This window comes from Schistocerca gregaria, chromosome 3, assembly GCF_023897955.1.
Source record: "Schistocerca gregaria isolate iqSchGreg1 chromosome 3, iqSchGreg1.2, whole genome shotgun sequence".
In the NCBI taxonomy this organism is placed as follows: Eukaryota; Metazoa; Arthropoda; class Insecta; order Orthoptera; family Acrididae; genus Schistocerca; species Schistocerca gregaria.
The window spans coordinates 688,380,148-688,401,700 of NC_064922.1; the positions used below are offsets into that span (position 1 = coordinate 688,380,148).

At 44.0% G+C, this 21,553-nt stretch overlaps 1 protein-coding gene across 3 annotated transcripts in view; it reads right to left on the reverse strand.

Annotated features, from left to right (window-relative positions):
* Window positions 1-21,553, reverse strand: part of LOC126356200 (uncharacterized) — an 878,454-nt gene that overhangs the window by 110,843 nt on the left and 746,058 nt on the right. For all 3 annotated transcript variants that reach the window (XM_050007000.1, XM_050007001.1, XM_050007002.1), the window contains one exon: window positions 3,983-4,482. In XM_050007000.1, the coding sequence (XP_049862957.1) occupies window positions 3,983-4,482 (500 nt within the window). The remainder of the gene's footprint in view (window positions 1-3,982; window positions 4,483-21,553) is intronic.

Consider the following 21,553-nt stretch of genomic DNA (forward strand, 5'->3'; position numbering starts at 1 on the left):
GTAAGCCGATTTATTAATGACTGGACACATTCACGGATATCGAAGTTTTTATTTATGTGTACCACAACCAGAAGAACATGAAGAGCGAACAAACTGTGTTATTTGCAAACCAAACAAAGCCAACAACTGCGGCGGGACATAGCTGAGAGCGCAAAATCACGCACGAATGCCGATGGCGGTGTGTCCCGTGACGTTGGATACCGTCTCTGCGTGCAGATCAATGTTACCTGGCTCGTCCCGTGTGACGACTGCTTTGTGCAGTTCACTCTGTACGGCGTCCCTCACGTCTCACGGAAACCACCTAACCCTTACAAAGTGTGGTGAACTACCCGGTTTCTACTATGCTCCAATGGGCTATTACAACGGGGCCATCAGCGATTGCGCCCTCCATGAGTTCAGTACCATTAATTCCGTCAATGTACACTATCTGATCAAAAGTATCCGGACACCTATTTGTGGACAATAATATGGAATCTGTCCAGCCATGGCTTTTAAAGAGCCTTGGACTCTGCTGAGAACACTGGCAGTGAGGTGTCTGAACGTCTGTGGAGGAATGGCAGACTTAGTAAAACTAGTCCGCTCAGTGGCGCTAGTGTAGCGCTCCCACACTGAAGGCGCCAGTTGTAGATTAACTCTGTGTTTTCACTTAGTACGCAATGTCAAATATCCGATAAAATATCTCATACAGAATGACGTAACAGGCGCAAATAGCGTTCATAGGGATTCTGTATCTTTACTGCCAGAAAAAATGTGAAAATGAAGTAGCTAGTTTAAGTAATATTAGTGATTACAGTTACTCAAGTCCAGGCGAGATGAATGAAAAATACAGTAAAATTTTGGAAAGTAAGGTAGATAAAATTGTGCCATGCAAAAACAAATTAAAGACTGACAAAAAGAAAAACACAAACTGCAAGAGACAGATGCAGAGTATGTGCCAAGAAATGTCAAACAAGAACAGGTAGTGAAAACCTTAGTGAATGATAAACTAATATCACTATCTCCTGCTTTAGAAGTTTCATGGAACGATCTTGAATCTAAAACTTGACGCATTGTCACTCATACTCGTAAGGAACGAACCCAACGTCTTTTGGTGGAGACGTAATGGAAAAAAAATTAGGAAAGTATAATAATTTTAAGACAGAGCTTTCTAGGCGCGCAGTCCGGAACCGCGCGACTGCTACAGTCGCAGGTTCGAATTTTGCCTCGGGCATGGATGTGTGTGATGTCCTTAGGTTAGTTAGGTTTAAGTAGTTCTAAGTTCTAGGGGACTGGTGACCACAGCTGTTAAGTCCCATAGTGCTCAGAGCCATTTGAATTTTTAAGACAGAGCTAAGTACTCAGTAGGAGTTGTAAAGTAAACATCCCTTTATTTTGCTCTTCGATTTCCTTTCGTTCTCTCTCATACGCTATAAATCACAGGCCAATATTCGTATTCGTCCCTCCAATTAGGGAGCAGTTTTTTCATTTCTCCGATACGGCTTGGTGGGGGCTTGGAGTGAACTTCACGTCCTCCCGTTCGTAATAGCAAAGAGCTTGCAGCGTAACAGAAGTGTTTCAGAGTAGCAAAGAAGAGCAAGTACTCACAGCTCTTACGGTATGCATTTTAAAAGCCATGTTGACTAGAAATTCCTTGCTTATTTTAGTCCATCTCTCAAAATATGGAATACTTTTTCCTGGCACTCTGCGTAACTTTACCTATCAACAGCATATGAAAGAGATTAGCGGTATCAAACAACAGAACACGAGTCAGCGCTCGAACGAAAATATGTACTCGCCTACAGGAGATTCCATTTACACATGTATTTTAGCATATGAAAGCCAAGAGGAGGAAAGGACGTAACTTTTTAAGATGGTGCAAAAACGAGAAATATGTATCAACAGTCTCTATGTCCATTTTTTCAAAGATGGTTGAGGGACTCGGCTGTTCGATACAGGATGTCAAATGAAATATCTTTCAGCTGTCTAGTTTCCAAATTTATTTTATTTCGCTACCAATTTTGGCGATTTACTACGCTATCTTCATGCTTCTGACCAACATGTAGGAAGATTCCATTTCGGTTCTGGTCTAAACAGGGGCCAGTAATATTGGTATTAGTAGATTTCTGCTTGCTATAGCGATCACTTCAACCATCATCTGCTGACCATCAACTATCATCTGCCGACCTTCAAGTGATAGCTATAGCAAAGCAGAAATCCACTAAAACCAATATTGCTGGCCCGTATTTTGACCAAAACTGAGGTGGAATCTTCCTACACGTCGATCAGGGTTTGAAGATGGCGCAGTACGTCGCTGAACTGGTACCCAAATAAAATAAGTTTGGAAATAGACGACTGAAAGGTGTTTCATTTGATATCCAAATGTAGAAACAGATCTACGTTGGAGCCACGCGTCCTTTGGGTGTCAAGGATCAGAAAGTCGTAATAGCCTCTACAATCAAGCTCATGGCCATTATAACGGTACTTTGCGGGCAGGCGTGTCAATTAGCATCATATTAATTAAAATCGAGGATAAATAGATTTTGTTTTGGAGGAATTAAAAAAAGGGGAAAGTAATACGAAACTTTAATAACTGTACAGTATTACTAAGAAGCAATATAATGAAAAGTAATAAAAAGCAAAAGAACATGTAACACATTATTGAGTGCTCTACCTTCAACTATCGCGATCGGGCTAGTCGATGAAAGTGGTACGCGACTGCGAAATTCGTTAAGGAGATTATTTAAAGACTCTTCAAGCACGTTTAAAATACATTACGTGTGATGAAGTGATAAGAGACGTTTATTGTCGGGTGAAGTGAAAATGATTCCGACAACATAATTCGAACTTTGTGTTAGCTGGGAAAAATACTCTTGGGAAATTATTACGGTTGTGGAACCCACGAAAGTTGTACGCAACGGAAAGCTGTAGTTCACGTAATTCTGAATTGTATGAAATTGTGAAACGCGTGTGCGTGGAACATAAAGGGAATCTTATCCTTGGACGATTGCGTGGGTAGCTGATACAAACAACGCGCCAGCAAAAATATAGTTCGCTTACTAAATACCAGATATTATTTAACGGGGACCTAAAATACTAAAAACAGTGCATACACCGTTAAAATGAACCCTGCGTGTGAAACACATACACATCGAACATTTCGAGAGCGAAGAATAGACATTTAAGTGCCGAATTGAGAGCCTGGGTCGTGTCGATATTTGGACATTATATCACACGTGTTATTCAGAACACGATATCGACCATTGTAATACTGAAAAGAAGGATAGGATCATCACCTCCAATCCTGATTCATATTTCATATTTAGTTAGTGAAAAGAAAAGTGTTAATAAACAAACTACATTTCAATTTTATCCACGATTTTAGCTTCAATACGTAGTCTTGACTACATGATAAACAATATCTGTGGAAGTTATACACAACGTATCGTCAGAATATTTAGCCAACCAATATTGTGGGACACCAAAAATGTAAATGCATGAAATTGTTCTTACAGCGAATGTATAATGTGTGTGTGCGAAGAACTATATTGAAAAACTGAACATCCGTTACGTACTTGCATGTTTATCCGCGAAAATGGTCCTTGTCGGTACATCAACATAGAGTTCGAATAGAATCGCTGGAACATAGCAAGCCATTCAGATTAATCGAAAATCTAAATACGCATAATGCTGGTGTCACCAGGATGTGTTCTTTCTCCTCACCCCCGTGGCAGTAATTGAATTAAGAGTCAGCCGGGAATAACATTTAAATCAATTGACGACCATTGAGCTAGCGTCACGAATTTTCAAACGTCCACTGCCATGTACGAAAGCGAGTGACACCACGAGTGCTAACGTCGATCGAGAGGTGTCGTTGTGATTGTATTGAATGACATTGAGCGGTCACAACATCCTTTTTTAGATTAGCCAAGGCATAGGGCCTGGTTAATTCGACTTGGGTCGAACAGTATCGGTTGTATAAGGCTTAAAGCGAGAGGTTACTGACCTGCAGGGAGCGGGGATCCTGGGGAACGTCCAAACACAGCTCGGAGAGGGGCGACGGCGATCGCGGGCCGGCGCCTGCATAGCTGAGGTCGTCGGTAGACATGGACAGCGAGATGGAGGGCGGCCGCGCCGGCAGCTGCCTCCGCAGCTGGCCGAGGGGCGGCGCGCGCACGCGGCCCCGCTGGCGGCCGGGCGCCACGGGCGGAGGCGGCTGCAGCTGCTGCAACGGGGGCGGCGGGGGCGGCGGCTCGCGGGGCCGCTGGCGCGCCGGGCTCAGCAGCCGCTGGCGGCTCTGCGACGGCGACAGCGACGGCTGCCGCCCCCAGAGGCCGCGCGGGTCGGGCCGCGAGGCGGCGGCGGCCGCGGCCGCGGCTGCGTGGCGCTGCCGCTGGCGGAGGCGCATCGTGTCCGTGAAGGGCGCCGCGCCGGACCCCGGCGGGCCGCCTGCCACCTGCCGGTCGCTCTGGCTCCGTCGCAGGCACACCGACGGCGCCGCGCCCGCTGCACAGACAACGAGGCGCGCCGTCAGGGGCTGAGCGTTGCGCACTCGGGGCGAATGGCCGCATCGCGAGCAGTACAAAACACACACACCAAAAAAGGTTTTGGTATCACCCCGGTTCCCAGAACCCCAGAAGATAGATGCTGACACAGTTCCTTCGACTGTTCAGAGATGTCACTAAACCCGCCCAAAGATGTAAACGACCATGCATGACCCTATTGAGAAGGAAGGGGTCCGACAGCCGATCAGTTCCAGTCATTCCACCAGGAAGGAGGTACACGGCTCGTATTGTCTGTAGTTCAACCATGCCTAGACGGTCAATACCGCGGTTCCGTCGCGTCCGCATTGTTACTTTGTGCCAGAAAGGGCTCTCAACAAGGGAACTGTCCAGGCGTCTCGGAGTGAACCAGAGTGATGTTGTTCGGATATGGAGGAGATACATAGAGACAGGAGCTGTCGATGACATATCTCGCTCAGGCCCTCCAAGGGCAAACTACTGCGGTGGATGACCGCTACCTACGGATTATGGCTCGGAGGAACCCTGACAGCAACGCCATCACGTTGAATAATGCTTTTCGTGCAACCACAGGACGTCGTGCTACGACTCAAACTGTGCGCAATAGGCTGCATGGTGCGCAACTTCACTCCTGACGTTCATGGCGAGGTCCATCTTTGCAGCCACGACACTGTCAGCGCGGTACAAATGGGCCCAACAACATGCCGAATGGACCGCTCATGATCGGCATCACGTTCTCTTCACCGACGAGAGTCGTGTGTGCCTTCAACCAGACAGTAGTCGGAGACGTGTTTGGAGGCAACCCGGTGAGGCCGATACTATTTCTCTGAATTCAAGCCACATCTGGTCTACACTTATTAATTTGAAAGCAGTGGAGAATGTCTCTCAGGAAGGCGTCAAGCGAATTTTTATCTGCGTTTTTGAATAGGTATATTTTTCGTTTTTTTTGTTGATATTTTGTAAGTTGGCCAAGAGAAGTTTCCTAATATCAAATACCTGCCTTAATTTGAGGAGGAAATTTCTGAGAATGTACGTCTGGAGTACAGCACTGTGTGGTAGTGAAATATGGACTGTGGGAAAATCGGAACAGAAGAGAATCGAAGAATTTGAGATGTGGTGCCACAGACGAATGTTGAAAATTAAGTGGACTGATAAGGTAAGGAATGAGGAGGTTCTACGCTGAATCGGAGAGAAAAGGAGTAAGTGGGAAACCCTGATAAGGAGAAGGGTCAGGATGATAATACATCTGTTAAGACATGAGGGAATGACTTCCATGGTACTAGAGGGAGCTGTAAAGGGCAAAAACTGTAGAGGGAGAAAGAGATTGGAATACATTCAGCAAATAATTGAGGACTTAGGTTGCAATTGCTACTGTGAGATGAAGAGGTTAGCACAGGAGAGGAATTCATGATGGGCCGCATCAAACCAGTCAGAAGCCTGAGGGGGGGGGGGGGGGGGGAGTTGGGCAGAAGGAAGGAATATTTTAGAGAGTCGGGGTGCAGGTTCGACCTATGCTGTTCGAGGTGAACAGAGATGGGAGCAGACAGCCCTCTGTTGTTACTCTGCAGCACTCTACCGCCTTGGAGAAGAGGTAAGTTTTCGCAGTCAATGGTAGCGTGATCTGTAATCTAAGAAGTCCGCTTCTCACTTTTTTTTTTTTTTTTTTTTTTTTTTTTTGGGATGTGCAACCTAAGCTGGTTACTTAACTCCAATTTGAATTTGTGTTATTTAATCTTGAATGAGCAAGCTGCACAGATACCGATACCTTGGGGGCCATAGCCTACATGCAATCTTCCTTCCACAGTGTTCGTCACACCCTTACTGTTAACCTAATTCGAGGTTGAATTGATATTATTTCACTGCTAGTTTTTGTCTATTATTTCTCTCATTAATAGGAAGTGTTATTCTATGAAAGGCAGATTGCTTGTTATTAACTTCTGTGAGAATTAAAAGTAAAAACTAAAATTCTGTTAAAGGCAAATAGCTCTTGACTCAATTTGTTCAACTTTAGAATAACTAAAGATTTTGTTAAAAGTACACTTGATGCCACTACAGGGTCCTTAACTTATCCTATATCTCTCCTAGTTAGGTAGAACAAAGATAACCTCGTATACTATCATGGTGTGCACTTCTGTGGCGGTGTTATCCTTTGTGTACATGTCAGACGAAAGGACAATGTCGTTTCACTAGCTGTTGTAGAAGCAACTCGAGCACACACGCTCTATTACCTATTCAGATGGCCTCCTTCCACTTCTTTTACTACTACTGCTCCTACCATTACTCTTTTCTGCGGTTCAATCGTTCGGCTGTATCCTGCACGCATACACACACAAACACACACACACACACACACACACACACACACACACACACACGCAATAGCATCTTATATACACGGTCGAGTCACATTACTGTGACCACCACCTATTTTCGACGTCAACATCCAATAACCACTCACAGACGGCAGATGGCAGCAATAGCAGTGGAGGATATATAAAGCGTGTCGGGGGAGGGGTGCGGGACGCGGAAAACAGTGCAGCCGTCTTTGTAATGCGGAAACGGAGCGATTTATCTGACGTCCAAATGAGCATTATCATTGGATTTTGGACGAAGGAATGATGTTTTTACGAAACATCTAAGTTTGTCAACGGTTGGTAAAGTATATCGTTCACGGTAAAATGGCGCTATCCAAACCCGGCGGCGGGGCAACCGTGGTGTACCGTGGGCCATAGATGTCAGTTGTTAACGGTGGCTGCGGAGTTGTGTATGGGCGAATAGACGGCCATCTTCATACTGACCATTCAGCGAACATTGCTCCGTACGGGCCTCTCACAGTAGGTGCATGGTTCATGCACCCATGCCGATTGCTGTTAATCGGCGACAAAGACTGGAATTTGCACGCCAGAACCGCACCTGGACGTCCAATGATTGGCAACAGGTGGCCTTTTCAGTAGAATCACGTCTTGTGCTCCATCAGACAGATGGCAGTTGATGAGCGCGGCAAGAACAGTCTGAAAGGAAACACCCTGCAAAAGTCATCGGAGGTATCCAGGCCGCGCTGTTCCCTGAACGATCTCGTCGTCCTGGAAGGTGCAGTGGATTAGCACAAGTGTGAACTATTCTGCCCACGGCCTTGACGCAGTGGCAACACCGGTTCCCGTCAGATGACCGTAGTTAAGCGCTGTCGGGCTGGTTTTTCAGTTGGGTGACCATCCTGTCTGCCGGGCGCTGTTGGCAAGCAGGGTGCACTCAGCCCTTTTGAGGCAAACTGAGGAGCTACATGATTAATAAGTAGCGGCTCCTGTCTCGGAAACTGACATATGGCCGGGAGAGCGGAGTGCTGACGACATGCCCCGCCATATCCGCATCCAGTGACGCATGTGGGCTGAGGATGACACGGCGGCCGGTCGGAACCGTTAGGCCTTCATAGCCTGTTCGGGAGGAGTTTAGTTTAGTTTTAATTATGAAACTATTCTTGGAACCATGTACACGCCTGAATGTAACGTGTCACGCAGCTTGCAGTGTACGTGCGTGATTATAAGAGCACCAGGATGAATTTACCATACTCCTCTGGCAATTGAACTTTCCGGATTGAAATCCAGTAGAGAACCTGTGGGGCCACCTAGATCTGGCTGTTTGTGCCACGGATCCAGAACGGAGAAATCTAGCGCAGCTGGCAGGGGCACCGGAGTCGGCTTGATTCCACATCCCTACCGGTGCTGTACAGAATTTGACTGACTCTGGTGGAAACAGTGCTTCTTCAGACTTTTGGCAGGTAGTCACATTAATGTGGGTGGATACTGAATGTTTTACCACAAGATGATGACGTAGGTAAGTAAAGTAGCACTGTGCCTTAGACCTTCAGACGTAATTTGTTCCTTGTTCTTCCAGGAACCGTAAATCCTCTCAGAGGAGGTGGAGCCGCTTTTGTGGCGAGTTATACTGTCTTTCTTATTGGAAAGTGTTCCTCTAGCGGTAGAAAGCGTCGTGTGGCTGGTGCTTGATTGTGCTATTGCCCAGTTCCAGCCTCTGATGTGGGAGAAAAGTGTGATGTCCACAGGAGTAGAGTGTGAATAAAACGGCTAGTTACAGTAAACCTTGCATTTAAGGCCATTTTTTCTTATTAGAGAGCTGTAAGTTGGCGACCAGTTTGTTTTTATCAAAGATAGACCTGCTACAGAGGTAATTCAGGCGCCTCGCTTCCATTAGAAACCGTAAGAACATATAAAAATCAAGACTCTATCGTAGAAAACGATCGACGTAAAGAAAGAGTTTCGAGGCTGTTTACGCACTATAGAGAAAAACGGGTAACACACAATACTGGAATGAACCTTGACTTAATAATAACAACGAAATACCACGATCCAAGAGCTTGGATTAAAAAGGGCAGAAGACAGGGCTGCACTTTTTCTCTCCAACTGATGAACCTGCGAGCTTAGGAGCAATGAAGAAAATGAAAAGAAATTCTACAGTGGAATTAAGATTCAGAGCCTAAGGATATCAGTGATAAGACTGGCTGATAACATTTTCATCTGCTGTGAAGATGCAGTACATTTACAGGAACTGTTGAATGGAATGAAAAGTCTATTGAGTATAGAATACGAACTGAAAGTAAACGGAAGACATAAATGTAATGAGTGCTGAGGAGTAGCGGAAATGAAATGAAAGATAACTTTACATCAGAATTGGGGACCGTGTAGTCGATGAAGTGAAGGAGTCCTGCTACCTTGATAGCACCGTAGCCCTTGGCGAACCTAGCAAGGAGGGTGTAAAAAGCAGACTAGCACAGGTTGGCACTGATCAGACAGGAAATGGGGAAGTTCTCCACGGAATCGGAGAGAAAAGGAATATGTGGAAAACACTACTGGAATATATCCAACAAATAGTTGAGAACGTTGGGCGTAAATGGTAATCCGCTACATCCAGAGGCAACCGTGTTTTGTAGTTCGAAATGCTTACTATCACGGGTATTGTGAGTACACACTTTGTATACTGAGTATAGTTTCTCACCAGATTTAGTACTGAACGATCTAGTTATTCCACGTTTAGACAGTCATTACCAATGCATTTGGTTGCATTGGCAGGAAGAAGTGGTAACACATTCCCACTGGTTTAGAGTTCAGTTTGCAATTGCGCCACTATTTCTTTCTTCAAACAAATTTGATTTCTCTGACGCTTATCATTAAAGGAGGACCTTGTCGAACTTCGCACAAGTCATGTTGACAAATACGAGCTAAGGACAAAGTTCATGTTAGCATAAAAAGATAGATGATATACTTGCTGTTGCAACAAATGTATTCGCAATAACTTCATATTGATACTTCTAAAGAGTGTATTATTTGTTTGAAGTGAAGGTATCAGCCTGTTCAATAAGTTAGTTCAGTTATATTAACGCTCGCTTCGGTTGGCCATTGAATAGATATGATTCGTACGAAGAACAGGTGTGTCTATAACGTTGTGGATGCCAACAGGCACTCAATGACCGCCTGCCATTCAAGGCAGGTTCAACCAGTGCGGAGAAAAACCACAGGACGCTTACTTGCTTCCACGATTCAGGGAATGGCTACAGGACAAAGAGAGAGAGGGGGGAAGGGAGGTGCCTACAGAGGCGAGTGCGTCGTCACATTTGGCTTTGCTGGGATTCACCGCTGCTCCGCTACGTACGGGCAGCCGCTAACGGCCGTTTTTATGGCTTTTCGTAAAAGGAGTTCTGACAGTCCTCGCTCGTTAAACCGGCACTCTCTTCCTTCTGCCTTTCGCTGTCAGCCCAGCTTCTGTAGGTTACTTAGTTCTACGGCGGTACTAAACGCCTTACTTACGAGAAATGAGGGGTTAAAACAGTGGCAACGTGTCAAGGAGAAGTACGTACCAAAAGTGCAATGTCCAACAATGTTAGGATGGGTCACCATCCCATCTGGCAGGTACTAGTCAGATCAAGTTCCGAGGTTTGCCTATAAGCAATATACACACACACGCTTTACCTGTTCTTTAGTTTTCTGTAATCTGTAGGTCAGAGCAGCTGAAAGCTCAGTGTTACCGTGCTACATCGAGTGTTCAAAGTCTGATGTCAGTGTCTTACTGTCTTTAGAAAGATGCTTTGACGTGTGTTCGGTGGTGAACAACAATGCAAGAGCAACGGCCTAATTGTAGTACCCATCCGGTCGGTGTGCGTAAAGGGCCGAAAGTCATTCGTAAACAATCGAAAATTGTCATACCGAATGTACTCAAGTTTTTTACTGGTCTGGCCGACAATGAAGAAGCGACGAATAACTTAAATTTTGCGCCAATTCATAAACTTCTTGCTAAAGCGTGTGGTGTCTCCAAGTCAACTGTATTAGCAAATCTGTGTCATTGGCAGGATCTCCAGACATGAATGAGTATTTCGATTCCCCAAGAAAGGGATACTAACGTGAACGTAAATCAACTGACTGTGACGATGTTAACAAAGAGCTCGTGCATAGAACTATATTTGGATATTGCGACAGAGGAGAGTATCCAACGGCTAAAAAAATACAGGCTGACCTCCGTGAAAAAATTAACTACTCGGGCACAGAGACCTCCGTTCTTCGTCTTCTCAGCTCCGTTGGTTTCCCATTCAAGAAGTGTAATGACGGACGGAAATTGTTAATGGAACGGAGAGACATTGCAGCAACAAGAGCGAAGTTTTTGCGTACAATGCACTTCTTGCGTGCTGAAGACACCAGGCCTGTAGTGTACTTAGATGAAACTTGGGTTTCACAGAACCACACCAATAAGTATATATGGCACGATTCCAAAGGAAATGGCGGTTTGAAAGTGCCTACTGGTAGAGGTGGCCGATTAATCATCGCCCACTCTGGTTCATTAACCACAGGCTTCATACCAGAGGCCAAACTTGTTTTTCGTGGTGGGAAAAGTTCTTACCAATCCGATTACCATTCAGAAATGAATGGAGAGGTTTTCAAGAATTGGTTTATTCGACTGTTGTCTGCGCTGGAAGAAAGGTCAATTATCGTGATGGATAACGCCAGCTACCACTCCATTCAGACAGAAAAGCTGCCACGTTCAAATTGGTTCAAGGTAGATATTGTGGAGTGGTTAAGGAGAAAGAATGTTTCATTTTCAGTGGATGAAACCAAGGCTGAACTCCAGTATAAGGAAGAAATCGTAGGTGACAAAAAGACTTACGAATTAGATCAATTGGCAAAAGAAATGGGACACCGAGTGGTACGTCTACCGCCGTATCAATGCCAGTATAATCCCATTGAATTGATATGGGCCCAAGTGAAGCGAGAAGTAGTGAAAAGAAATACTACCTTCAAACTTGCTGATGTCGAGAAGCTATCACATGGCGCTGTTGACAATGTTACTCACCAGGACTGGGAGAGGTGCGTAAAACACGCAGAAGCACTGCAAGAAACTGATTTCTTGATCAGGGTTTAAGACACACCATAGTGGAATCTGTGATAATGCACCTGACAAACAAACGACAGTGAATCTGAAGACACCTAGCCAGAAGATCCTTTAGTTTAGGTAAGCGCCGTCTATGTAAAAAACTGACTTGATTTAAATGCTTGTCTATTCACTTCAGTTATAGAGGACATAACGCGAATGTTTTTTTCTTTTACAGAAGACGTCTGATAAATTTATCAAATGGTTCGAATGGCTCTGAGTACTATGAGACTTAACATCCGAGGTCATCATTTCTCTAGAACTTAGAACTACTTAGACCTAACTAACCTAAGGACATCACACATATCCATGCCCGAGGCAGTACCCGAACCTGCGACCGTAGCGGTCGCGCGGTTATAAATTTATCACAAATGGTCGTGACTAGTTTACTCGACAGTAACTGTCAATTAAAATAAGGTTGTCAGTTCTGCATTAATTAACAACAGTTTTTCCTAAAAACCTGTATCGAATGTCTTTACATTCGCATATAATCTTATTGCATTCGGTTTACTTGTACATTCGAAATTTAACTCCTTTTTTCATAGAAGGATATACTGGCTGTTTCATAGTAAGGGTAATGCAGTTCATAAAATGACAAAACGTTGTGGTGCTTCTGTATCGACTGTATATATAAACAGTGCGGTAACATCAGAGCAGTCCCAGCACCTATTCTAATTCTCCGAGAAGAGCATAGAAACTATGATATTTGATGACTTTTACAAAAAAACTAGAACATAGAATTGTGTTACTTTAGTATGAAAGAGGATAGTATCTGATGTCTAGATAAATACAGGGTTACAGGGACATTAGAGTAGTGCGAACGAGGTTTTTGTGTACCAAGCACGTATTCCGTGCTGAGAATAACAGGCTTACAGCAAATTGAGATAAAACTTGGGTTTCACAAAACCTTACGGACAAATATTTTGCTCGACTTCAGTGAAAATATTGGCTTCAAAATAACTACAATTATTTTTGCGTAGCATATATTTGCGTTTTGAGTGATGGATGCAATGACGAAGGATATTTATTAGCAACCAGTAAAATATTTTCGAGAAGTAGGGAATGTTCTCGGTCATATTAAAGCGAGCCGTCCGAACAAAACTCTTGGCGACGGCCTGCAACTTTCTCTCGGGAAGTTTCTTCGCAGTCCTACAGAACAAAAATTCATCAGCAGCTACATTTTTCGCTACGCAGTCGGCAATTTCGCACCTCTTATAATATATTATTTTTTATCTCAGAATATTTTTATGTTCCCAAAATAAAAGATGCAGCATATGCATCTATAAACTTTGAGGATGTTTACATATTTTTCTTTCAGTGCAATTACATTAGTGATTCTGTTACTACCCCAGGTTGAAGTAAAACATTATTTTCCTCCAAAATTTCTTGTGACGTTAGTTTTCATTTCTTGTCGTAGCAGCTAGTGAGAATTTTATTTTGGAAAGTACTCCATCATATACTAGACTAATAATAGAGTTGCCTTATATATTTTGCAAAAACAGACATAATATCTTATGGGATGAAAGAAATCAGTGATTTTATAATGTTACTTAAAATCCGTCTTGATTGCAATTTTTTTTATTCATATGACCGGTTGCGGTTCATTCAGAACCATCTTCAGATCTGGTATTTCAGTTACAGGAGTAACCCGTCCAAATCCAGCAATTTTCACATGTGACGTAGCATGTGAAAATTGCTGGATTTGGACGGGTTACTCCTGTAACTGAAATACCAGATCTGAAGATGGTTCTGAATGAACCGCAACCGATCACATGAATAAAAAAAAATTGAAATCAAGACGGATTTTAAGTAACATTATAAAATCACTGATTTCTTTTATCCCATAAGATATTATGTCTGTTTTTGCAAAAAATATAAGACAACTCTATTATTAGTCTAGAATATGATGGAGTACTTTCACATGTGACGTAGCACGTGAAAATTGCTGGATTTGGACGGGTAACTTCTGTAACTGAAATACCAGATCTGAAGATGGTTCTGAATGAACCGCAACCGATCACATGAATAAAAAAAATTGCAATCAAGACGGATTTTAAGTGACATTATAAAATCACTGATTTCTTTTATCCCATAAGATATTATGTCTGTTTTTGCAAAAAAATATAAGGTAACTCTATTATTAGTCTAGAATATGATGGAGTACTTTCACATGTGACGTAGCACGTGAAAATTGCTGGATTTGGACGGGTTACTCGTGTAACTGAAATACCAGATCTGAAGATGGTTCTGAATGAACCGAAACCGGTCATATGAATAAAAAAAATTGCAATCAAGACGGATTTTAAGTAACATTATAAAATCACTTATTTCTTTTATCCCATAAGATATTATGTCTGTTTTTGCAAAATATATAAGGTAACTCTATTATTAGTCTAGAATATGATGGAGTACTTTCACATGTGACGTAGCATGTGAAAATTACTGGATTTGGACGGGTTACTCCTGTAACTGAAATATCAGATCCGAAGATGGTTCTGAATGAACCGAAACCGGTCATATGAATAAAAAAAATTTGCAATCAAGACGGATTTTAATAACACTAATAATTTTGTTTTGAATTTTCACGAAGATTTGAAATTATCACTATAAAAAAACTGGCAAAGCTGTGAAACGGCGAGATGACCTTGAAACCCTGTTTTCGTGCCGGCCACTATAGTGGCTTGGCAGCCCTTTTGGTGGAGCAACCGAGCCCTGAGTGAAGGAAATCTGAGACGATACAGTCTGCTCATGATTCTGAAAACCTCTAGCTAGTGTACCGAAGAGTGACTATGAGTTGCGTAGCGACGAACGCGTAAGTACGTTCTTTTATCGGCGTGAACTGTCCACTGTACTGGCTTATTGGTCTTGATACCGTATACAATCGTGATTGTATTGTACAGCGCACAGCATCCTCACGTCGTGGAACCATAGCTAATAGTGTAACTCACTATACGTTCTTCACAAAACGTGAACCGATTTTTACATAGCGTACCGAGTATATACACTTCAAGCCCTTTGTCCTCGTACCCTGAAAAGACTTCTGTAAAACTAAACATGACTTCCGTTTTGTACTTTGACACCATTAGACAGGTTTGTGCGTTAGTCTAGACATCTGCATCTGCGTCTGCGTCTGCATCTGCACTCCGTAAACCACCTTACGGTGTGTGGCGGAGGGTACTTTGTGTACCATTGTCACTTCCCCCTTTCCCCAACTGTAAGGTAAGTCGGTGTAGGAGAATGATGTAGAGAGGATTTGTTGTCACTAAGACCTCGCCTAAGCATTACTGGTTTGCAGTATAAGGGTGGAGATCTCAAGCCATAGCATACCAAACAACTTCCTCAGTTATTTGTTGGATATATTCCAGTCACTGTTTTTCCCTACAGGTATACCATCAACAGCTTCTTGTAGCACTGTCAAAGTTATTCCTCGATGTCTTAAAGCACACCATGCCATCCTGTCTTTTCGAGTCAGTTTTTTTTTCAAATATTGCCTTCCTGGGAGGTTCTGCGTACTATAGCCTAATTTATCATCTTGTTAGTCCACTCAGTATTCAACAGCCTTCTGCAACGCCACATATTAAAAGGTCTGATCACCTCTTCGGTTTTTCTCGCATTCTATGATTCGCTTACGCACAGTGCTGTGCTCCAGACGCGGATTCTCAGACCTTTCGTCTAGAAATTAAGGCTTATGTTTGATACAAGTAGAATTTTGTTGCTAGGAAGATCCTTTTTCTTGTGCTAATCTGTTTCTTACATTCTCGTTCCTTCCTTACATGTTATTTTGCTTTCAAGATAACAGAATTCTTTTACTTCGTCTACTATGTAGTACCCAGCTTCGATGTTAAATTTATCTACCGTTTCATTTCTGTCACTCCTCAATAAATTCATGTCTCTGTCGTTTACTCACCGTCCATATTCTGTACTTATTCCATTCAACATATCCTGTAATTCTTCCTCACTTTCACTGTGGTTAGCAATGTCATCAGCGAAATTTAACATTTACTTCCTTTCACCCTCACATTTAATCCCAGTCTTAAATCTCTCTCTAGTTCTCGTCGTTGATTATATCTTGGCGTTTCATTCTTATTGTTACCTCTTGGTGCTTGTGCAATTTGTACACTAGCCTTTTCCCCACTGCTTCGCCATTTTATGCATTCAACACATATATTGACACACCTCCATCTCTCTGTCTCCACCTCTTCCTTCCTTTGCTATCCACCTCATCCTCCCATCTCTATCTATCTATCTTCTTCTCCCCGCGCACTCTCTCTGTCTCTTCATCTCCTCCTACTCCTCTTTTTGTCCATTTTCTCCACCACCTCTCTCTAACCATGTCTTCCTCTCTGTCGCTCTTACCATATCCTCCTCCCTTCTCCCTTCCCATATCCATCTCCTCCTCTTCCTTTTCTAACTGACCAGTACCCTCCTACCTTCCAAATTTCTTATGTCTCTCCCCCTCCACCACTCTTCCTGTCCACTTCCACCTCCCTCTAACTCTGTTCATCCCCTCCTCTAACCAACTCACTTGTCCCCAGCCATGCTCATTGGCATGTGATACAGTTCAATAAATCAGATCATTAATACTCCCCACAATATACCTGTCATGCAAGGCAGATTACACATCAGGGGATTCAAAATAATTTATTTGCGCCTGATGAATAGGCCACCAGGCGAAGAAGACAGATAAAGCAAGCTGATACTTCTACAACACAACATATCTGACATACAGAGAAGTTTACATACTGGGGCCTGAAAAACGATTTCTTGCCTCTGATATTAAAGCTGCCCTGCAAAGCAGATTAATTTGGCAAACTGATACCATTCCCACACAACATCCCTGTTTTGCAGGATATACACTCCTGGAAATTGAAATAAGAACACCGTGAATTCATTGTCCCAGAAAGGGGAAACTTTATTTACACATTCCTGGGATCAGAACATCACATGATCACACTGACAGAACCACAGGCACATAGACACAGGCAACAGAGCATGCACAATGTCGGCACTAGTACCGTGTATATCCACCTTTCGCAGCAATGCAGGCTGCTATTCTCCCATGGAGACGATCGTAGAGATGCTGGATGTAGTCCTGTGGAACGGCTTGCGATGCCATTTCCACCTGGCGCCTCAGTTGGACCAGCGTTCGTGCTGGACGTGCAGACCGCGTGAGACGACGCTTCATCCAGTCCCAAACATGCTCAATGGGGGACAGATCCGGAGATCTTGCTGGCCAGGGTAGTTGACTTACACCTTCTAGAGCACGTTGGGTGGCACGGGATACATGCGGACGTGCATTGTCCTGTTGGAACAGCAAGTTCCCTTGCCGGTCTAGGCATGGTAGAACGAGGGGTTCGATGACGGTTTGGATGTACCGTGCACTATTCAGTGTCCCCTCGACAATCACCAGAGGTGTACGGCCAGTGTAGGAGATCGCTCCCCACACCGTGATGCCGGGTGTTGGCCCTGTGTGCCTCGGTCGTATGCAGTCCTGATTGTGGCGCTCACCTGCACGGCGCCAAACACGCATACGACCATCATTGGCACCAAGGCAGAAGCGACTCTCATCGCTGAAGACGACACGTCTCCATTCGTCGCTCCATTCACGCCTGTCGCGACACCACTGGAGGCGGGCTGCACGATGTTGGGGCGTGAGCGGAAGACGGCCTAACGGTGTGCGGGACCGTAGCCCAGCTTCATGGAGACGGTTGCGAATGGTCCTCACCGATACCCCAGGAGCAACAGTGTCCCTAATTTGCTGGCAAGTGGCGGTGCGGTCCCCTACGGCACTGCGTAGGATCCTACGGTTTTGGCGTGCATCCGTGCGTCGCTGCGGTCCGGTCCCAGGTCGACGGGCACGTGCACCTTCCGCCGACCACTGGCGACAACATCGATGTACTGTGGAGACTCACGCCCCACGTGATGAGCAATTCGGCGGTACGTCCACCCGGCCTCCCGCATGCCCACTATACGCCCTCGCTCAAAGTCCGTCAACTGCACATACGGTTCACGTCCACGCTGTCGCGGTATGCTACCAGTGTTAAAGACTGCGATGGAACTTCGTATGCCACGGCAAACTGGCTGACACTGACGGCGGCGGTGCACAAATGCTGCGCCATTCGACGGCCAACACCGCGGTCCCTGGTGTGTCCGCTGTGCCGTGCGTGTGATCATTGCTTGTACAGCCCTCTCGCAGTGTCCGGAGCAAGTATGGTGGGTCTGACACACCGGTGTCAATGTGTTCTTTTTTCCATTTCCAGGAGTGTATTATGTTCAGTGTTATGGTGTTATCTTTGGGTCGGAGTCAGTAGCGTATTCGGAAATTCGTTTAGAACACTGGAACTGACAATTATCAACAGAGTGAAGCTATTCGTCTTAACCATAGAAGACAAGCTTTCAGGGCCGGTACTTGTATTATTTTGACTGTTGTTTTATGGTCATAATGCAATCGTCGAGGCATAATTGTTTGTCTAAAGTTTCGTCTTCCAATGCTGGGGGCATCATTAGAGGCTTTAACGAATCAGAAAGCCAAACTGTTCATATGATTCTACTAGAGTTACACTCTACCAAAATTACTGCTTTGTAGTTCAGGTATAGTACATAATTGCCGTAGTAAATGTTAGGATTACCGGAAGTACTGATAGCACTGGTTGGGACAGGAACATAAATGAATGTGTAAGAGAGACACACGGAGCCAACGACTTCTCTTCGTTTTTATGTTTGTTTGCTTGTTTGTTTTGCACATAATTAAAATCGCACTTCATTCAGTGTTAGTCCATTGTGTATTTTACATTCTTACAGAACATGAATTGCATTTTATGAGTAAAAAAAATTAGTTGATTGCGTAGTTTCTGCCCTTTTAGGTAACCAAAGCAATTATAATAATTTTGATGCAAGTACAGTTTACAAGCACGAACTTAAAAACTTTATATAGTTATTGTTTTTATGTTGTACTCAATAGATAGTCGGGTGATGCTGAGGGAATTAGATTAGGAAATGATACACTTAAAGTAGTAAAGGAGTTTTGCTGTTTGGGGAGCAAAATAACTGATGATGGTCGAAGTAGAGAGGATATAAAATGTAGACTGGCAATGGCAAGGAAAGCGTTTCTGAAGAAGAGAGATTTGTTAACATCGAGTATAGATTTAAGCGCCAGGAAGTCATTTCTGAAAGTATTTGTATGGAGCGTAGCCATGGATGGAAGTGAAATATGGACGATAAATAGTTTGGACAAGAAGAGAATAGAAGCTATATATATATAGCTCATGCCTATTATTCTGGGAGCTTCAAACACCTTACATCATTTTCATTGAGAGACACTGTTTCTGGGTCAGCAAATTTTATGAAAATATCTAGATTTTTCTTAAGCCTTGTCTCCATTATAAAGACAATGTGTGCTTCAGAGATTCCGTGGCACAGTGTGAATTACCAGCTGTGTTCATTCTTGGTTGTGATGTACTCTGTGCAAGACAATTTAGGCTATGATCTGTTCTGCAGATTTTCCCAGAAACGTTTATTAGTGGGCCTTGGTTCATTGTATGCACTACTGTGTCTATAGGCGTCGTCAGCCTTAGTTTGACCCACGAGACAAGGTTAAACTTTTCAATACTTTGAGGTCAATAACTACAAGCCTTGTGGCCACCCACCTACGCTCAGTAAGATTCCGAGGTCAGGCCACTTGACTGGAATGTGTTTACCGCTAAAAGTTCATACACCGCCTCCAACTGACTGCTAGCGACTTCCACCGATAATATCCACGACAGCAAAACAGTTATACGATACAGCTCAAAATCGACAGGAAAAAAAATCGCACATAAATTACCACACTCAAATTTCCACAGAAATAAGTGAGCCCATTGGATTCAGCGAAAAACTTGCTAAGTCCTTTCCGCTCACTAAACACCTCCGTCCAGCTAGGTATTTCTTTTTTTAACTATGGGACTCATCTGCTGTGGTTATCAGTCCCCTAGAACTTAGAACTACTTAAACCTAACTAACCTAAGGACATCACACACATCCATGCCTGAGGCAGGATTCGAACCTGCGACCGTAGCAGTCGCACGGTTCCGTACTGCGCGCCTAGAAACGCGAGACCACCGCGGCCGGCTAGCTATGTATTTCACTCTACAATCTTTGGCTATTGAGTGTCTGTTCACTAGCTAAACGACAACAGTCGCACAGAAAACCTGAATGACTCACACCGAAATCCACGTCCACCGAAGGGAGTGCACTTACGAATCCTATCAGTTTTTCGTACTGCACGACATAGCTCGGTTAATCACGAAGTATCATACGCTACGAAAACACCTCCATCACCCCAGAGGGCAGACGGCTTCTGTACCCTTCGAGGGCTCACGACTGACTCGTCAGTTTCTCCTGCTCCAAACCGCCGTGCTAAATTATGTAACAATCAGAATCACGCCGGTAAATGCCAAACAACGCCTCGCTTGGTGTAAGGAGCCTAACATTGCACGACTGAACAGTTAAAAAACGTTGTGTGGAGTGACGAATCACGGAACACAATGTTGCGGCCCGAAGGCAGGGTGTGTGTATGGCGAATACCCAGTGAATGTCATCTGCCAGCGTGTGTAGTGTCAACAGTAAAATTCGGAGGCGGTTGTGTTATGGTGTGATCGTGTTTTTCATGGAGGGGTCTTGAACCCCTTCTTATTTTGCATGGCGCCATCATACCACAGACCTACATTGACGTTTTAAGCACCTTCTTGTTTCCCACTGTTGAAGAGCAACTCAGGGATGGCGACTGCATCTTTCAACACGATCGAGCACGTGTTCATAATGAACGGCCTGTGGCGGAGTGGTTACACGACAGTAACATCCTTGTAATGGACTGACCTGTACAGAGTCCTGACGAGAATCCTATAGAACGCCTTTGGAATTTTCGGAACACCGACTCCGTGCTAGGCCCACCGACCGACATCGATACCCCTCCTCAATGCAGCACTCCATGAAGAATAGGCTGCCATTCCCCAAGAAACCTTCCAGCACCTGATTGAAGATATGCCTGAGAGAGTGGAAGCTACCATAAAGGCTAAGGGTGGGCCAACACCATATTGAATTCCAGCATTACCGATGGAGGACGTCACGAACTTTTGAGTAATTTTCAGCTAGGTGTCCGGATACTTTTGATCACATAGTGTATACTTGCTTGCATTTTCTCTAAACCACTTAAGGCACACATCTAAACAGTCTATCCATCAAAGAATTTTTTTGTATCGTATAGTATTACAAGTAGCGATAAGTTAAACGTAACAAAAAACATTGCTGTAATACCTAAACGCAATTGTTTATTTCTTCTTGAGCATTATTTCGAGAAGAGTTTTAATACAAACGTGCTAGCCTAAATTAAAAGCATGATTAATAACGAAATTTACCTGAAAGTTTTGCCAGAAGCTTTTGAAATACAGAGAGAACGTGGTCACTTCATTTCCACGGTTAGTTTGCCATTCGAGAAACGAAATATAATGGCCATCCCTGGGTTTAGAATCTGCCGTTTCAGTTCCCCTGTCAGAATTTCAGATGGAAACAAGACCTACAGCATTTAACTTCTCCGAGCACCGTTGCCGTTGCTGTCAAAACCAGACAGGTTGTTTGTAAATAACGCATTT